At 49.3% G+C, this 5,000-nt stretch overlaps 1 protein-coding gene across 5 annotated transcripts in view; it reads right to left on the minus strand.

Moving 5' to 3' along the window:
* ankrd6b (ankyrin repeat domain 6b) overlaps positions 1 to 5,000 on the minus strand; it is a 32,866-nt gene that overhangs the window by 18,720 nt on the left and 9,146 nt on the right. For all 5 annotated transcript variants that reach the window (XM_054733754.2, XM_054733752.2, XM_070549770.1 and 2 more), the window contains 5 exons: positions 4,956 to 5,000; positions 4,711 to 4,809; positions 3,481 to 3,579; positions 3,313 to 3,411; positions 2,393 to 2,470 (listed from right to left, as the gene is read on the minus strand). The exon at positions 4,956 to 5,000 is cut by the window's right edge and continues 54 nt beyond it. In XM_054733754.2, coding sequence (XP_054589729.1) covers positions 2,393 to 2,470; positions 3,313 to 3,411; positions 3,481 to 3,579; positions 4,711 to 4,809; positions 4,956 to 5,000 — 420 coding nt within the window. The remainder of the gene's footprint in view (positions 1 to 2,392; positions 2,471 to 3,312; positions 3,412 to 3,480; positions 3,580 to 4,710; positions 4,810 to 4,955) is intronic.

Here is a 5,000-nt window from a genome sequence, read left to right on the forward strand (position 1 = left end):
TGCTGTGCTCAGCATTGGGCGGGGAGCCTGCTCATCAGCACCCCAGCAGAAAGGGTCGAACTCTGGGAACCAGTGATGGTTGTACCCCATGTGCAGCAGTACCGGGACCAGAGTGAGTAGGGTGTGTATGGGGAGCATGAGTGGGTGTCTAGCGTTCATTTATGTAAGTCTTGGGTTGTATGTGTGTGTGTGAGCATGAGGGAAGGAGTGTGTGACTGTGTCTCTGTATGACTGTATATGTCAGGTGGGGTCTTGGACTCCTCCCCTCTCCTTGCACTTGTTGTGCTACACATCTTCGTCTACCCTCCCCCGCCACATTTGGTGTGGAGTGTGGTGCCTTGGTCTGCCTGAGTGTTCGCAGCTCCCGGGTCAGGAGGTTTAAGATTTTTGGCATCTGCCTGATTGATCTCGGTGGCTGCCTGGTAGGATCTGGGTCCCTGGGCTCTGTTGGGTCCCCCGCAGGGATGGCCACCCCTGGTTCCCAGGTCGGTTGGTCCCGGGCTCGGCCGGCTTGGGGGTGGGAGGCTGCGGGCAGACCTTTGGGCTTGCCGCTTATATCTCCCGGGACTCTGCTGGCTGCTGGTTGTGGCCCCCCAGGGCGATCCCCTGTGCCTCTCGAGAAGGGGCAGGGGCTTTTCTGGTTACAGTCTCCCTGGGGTCCCTGCGCTCTGGGGCAGCTCCTGGATCTCTGGGACTTGGCGCTCCCTCCATCTCCTACACATCTTTATACAAGCATGTGTACACACACAGGTGCTCACATAAGTATGGACTTGGGCACGTTCAACACGTCTTAAGGCTGTGGTTGGCACTAACTGCACTGTGATTTATTATCGTGTGATTGTTTAGTAAAACAATGTTGATTTTACATTTATGCAGTGATAGCTTGCTCCTGTTGTATTGTTGTGTTGTTTTTCTCTTTCTGCAGGACTAGAAGCAGACTCTTGTTCATCATTGATTATTTATTTTTGTTCAGAGAGAAAGTGCAATCTGTAAATGGAGGAGGTGATTTTTGGACTTTTCACTGTATTTTGCACCAGGAGAGTTTGTGTTGCAAGTCATTAAAGACGGATAACGTCATGAAAGTGGTCACCCAAACTGTTAATTTCGTCCAATACAGAAGCCCGAATCACCGTCAGTATGACAGCCTTCTCAGAGAGAACGACCACATCTATAGCCTGCCATACTACAATGGGGTAAGGTGGTTAAGCCGAGGTGCCGTGCTGAGGCGTTTCTATGATTTACGAGAAGAAGTTGAACAGTTCATGGAAGAAAAGGCAAACCAGTGTTAGAATTTTGTTCTGCAGAATGCGTGCAGGACCTTGCTTTAAGGTGGATGTTACAGAGCACCTTAATGACTTGAACAGCTGCAAGGCCGCAACAAAGTTGTCACGCAGTACTACGACTGCATACGTTCTTTCAAGTTAAAGCTGTCTTGGTGGGAGACGTGACTCGCTGTTAGTGACGCAGCTCACTTCCCCTGTGCGTGCGTCCCAACACGAAGCCGACATGAAGCGGTTCACAGATAAAATAACGGGACTGTTGAGGGAGTCTGAGCTACGCTTTCAGATTTTTGGTGAACTTGAGAAGGACTTCCAAATTTTTTGCTGCCCATTCACCGTGAATCCCTCTGATCTCCCCGCCAGCATCCAACTTGAAATAATAGACTTGCAGTGTGACTCGGACTTGAGGGGCAAACCTGCCACAGCTGGCTTTCACACATTTTATCAAAACCTTTGACCTGGTTACCCCAACTTGAGCGTGTTTGGAACCACTTATCTTTGTGAGCAGGTTTACTCTGTAATGAGTAAAATAAAACAAAGCTGCGCTCGAGGCTCGCTCAAGAGAACCTGAGTCACATCCTGAAGTCGGCTGCCGCTCAGGGTGTGACTCCTGATGTTGATGCTCTGGTGAAAGCTAAAGGATGTCAGGTATCAGGAAACTCTCTGATAGCCATGTGATCTCAGGTGTTTTATTAATAGTGATGTTGTACTTGTACTGTGTTGGATACACTGTCCTCAGGCCCCAGCCTTGTTTTATATCGATTGTATTAAAACAAAGAAAACAATCTGAAGTTGTTTAATTTACCGGTCCGGCCCACTTGGGACTGCATTTTCCTCAACGTGGCCCCTGATCTAAGATGTGTGTGTGTTGTTCTGTATTGTTCGTTGTGTTCAAATATATATTTTTAATACTGTTGAAAATTATTTTTAAATCTTAATAAAAAGCTCTTGTTAAGAAAAAAAACTTTCTTTATGAATCACAAAGTTTGTGTAAAAAATGACTTTTATGCAAGTTTCAGGTCCGTTTATAAACGAGGCCCACGCCTGTGCCTGACCTGCTGTTGCTGCAGCAGAAGCAGAGCTTCTCAGGGAAGATGGAGGCGTGTCTGTACCTGTGGAGCTTTGGTGAGGAGAAGAGCCACCTCCGGGTTGTTGTGATCTCTGGCCTGGTCCAAAGCTGTCTGATGCAACTGTAGAAAAAAGCTCAAGTTGACCTTTTAGTCCCAGGTAAAAACACACGAGGTGGACAGTACAACGAAAAGTGCACGATGATGAGGAATGTGTCAAACCAGGCACGTCCAAAGGGACAGCTACTCTGTGCACTACTGATGCAGACGGACCCTTTCTAACGCCTGTCTGTCCAGACTGATGCAAAGATGCAAAGATGCAAAGATTTCAAAAAGTTCTTCAGATCAAAAGTTAACAGCTGTTACTTAATTTAACCATTGAGATTCCCAACCTAGGCGCTGAGCAGCCAGTACGGTCCGATGGCTACACAAATGGTACCCAGAAGGGTTGTCATGGCAACAGCAGATCTGGTGGCAGCTCTGCATTTATGCTACTAGGCTAACTTATCAAGCTGGGACAAACTGTGTGTTTATTTCTCCTCTTCAGCTGAAAACACAGCTCGTCAAAATAAAAGCATCATTCCAAACACAGAGAGCACGATGCACACGCATCATGTGATCTGCGTTCGTTTTACTAAAGTTTTCCTTTCTTACAGTTGAATGTTTTCAGTGAAAACGTATTTTTCGAATTCTGTGCAACCTAAAAAACAGAGTTGCTGCTTAAAAAGGTTTATTTCTGCAGGCGGCACAAATAAAGTCACATTTCTTCTGTCCCCAATTCCTTCCTCCAGGTTTTACTGGTTATAGTTTAACAGCACGAGGAGCACACTCTGCGTGGTGCAGGCGTTAGAGACCCACACATCACTGGATCGCTGGTAGGAACCTGAGCTGAGCCAGCACCACCCTATCATGGCTGAGGTACCGCTGGAGCCCAGAACCGGACCCTGGTGCTGTCTGGTACTCACATTGTTGCAGATCAGCGTGTCTGCTCCGGCCTCCAGCAGCAGACGGACAGTCTTCTTATGGTTCAGAGCAGCAGCCACGTGGAGAGGAGTGTCTCCGACCTGCAGGACCAAACACAAACTCCAGCTACACATCTGAAAACTCCCCACAGACAAAGGGAGGCAACTCACCAGGTTCTTCTCCGAGACGGAGCAGAAAGCCCCGAGCAGGACCCGGATCACGGCTACGTGGTTGTACCGGGCGGCCACATGCAGGCACGTGTCTCCTGTCTACGGAAACATAAACACACACAGAAGAGATAAAACTATCCCCAGCAGTCCAAACACGGACTTTTTCGGCTTGAGCATCACTGCTGGTGCTCAAGAGCAGAGCTGGGTTGTTTAAATTAGTGCTGTGGGCTCGTGAAAACTCACTATGGAAAGCATTACTGCACTTATGTAGGCGGACTTGGTCAAACCACCCGTTAAAGACACTGAGGTGGAGGTCTGACAGCTCAGATGGTACATGTATGTTGTGAAAATCTACTGAATGGTGCACAGATCTGTATCAGTAAATGATTAACAGCGGCAGAGGGTCCGCCCTGAGACTGGGAGATCAGGGTTCGGTTCCTGGTCGGGTCGTACCACAGACTTGACTGGGACCCAGTGCCTCCTGGCTTGGCACTCAGCATTAAAGGGTTGGATTGGGGGGGGGGGTTACCACCACATGGTTCCTGAGCGCAGCCGTGTCTGCAGCTCACCGCTCCCCCAGTGTGTGTGACCACTAACGGGGCTTTGACTTTAGTGCAGATGATGTCCCATTGCCCCGAAATAAACCGTGCTGCTCCAGTAGCTCAGAGAACGTCTGACATATGAAATCATGTGGCGAAGAGTCTGGGACAAAGTTCACTGAATCTAGTTTCATCCTGGATCTCTGAGCAACGTGAGTGACTCACAATGGGAACACCCAGAGTGTGACCTCATCAGGAGCTCCTATGACACGCTGCTGGCCAGGACCCCCCCGCCCAAAGGCTTCTTCTCCTTGTTACCCACTACGGAGGAGAGGAGGAAGGTTCCTGTTACTCAGAGATCTCAGGTTCCCTCAGTAACCCAAAGTTCTCCCACATGATATTTGTTTTGTGTCACAAAGGCTGAGAAGCAGGTATTACACCTGAGGCCAACAGGTGTGTGTGAACACACTGCAGAGAGAGAGCGGCAGCAGTTTCAAATGTGGAGAGAAATGAGACTGATATCATGTTCCTGATCAGGTCACATACCTGTCTTCATTATTACCGAGTCCAAACCTGGCCTGTTGACTTTCATCTGGCGTAAAGATGAGATGGAAACACACACACACACACACACACACACACACACACACTGAAGGTCTGAGGTAACACCAGAACCAACCAGACGACCTACATGGTTCTTGCTGTCGGGTCGGGAACCCCCCAGGAGGAGCACCTTGGAGCTCTGAGCGTGACCGTTCTGACATGCAAGGTGGAGGGCCGTGTTTCCCGCCTACAAGGGGCAAACAGAGGGGAACCGAGCTGAGTGGGGCCATGACACACAACCGCTGGGTCAGAGGGACAGGGAGGTAGCATTAGCATTAGCATCTTTAACCTGGTCATGTGGCAGACTTCCTGGTACATATCCATGACACAAACCTTGTTTCTGGCGTGCACGCTGGCTCCAGCCTTCACCAGGAGCTT

This window comes from Nothobranchius furzeri, chromosome 3, assembly GCF_043380555.1.
Source record: "Nothobranchius furzeri strain GRZ-AD chromosome 3, NfurGRZ-RIMD1, whole genome shotgun sequence".
NCBI classification, from domain to species: Eukaryota; Metazoa; Chordata; class Actinopteri; order Cyprinodontiformes; family Nothobranchiidae; genus Nothobranchius; species Nothobranchius furzeri.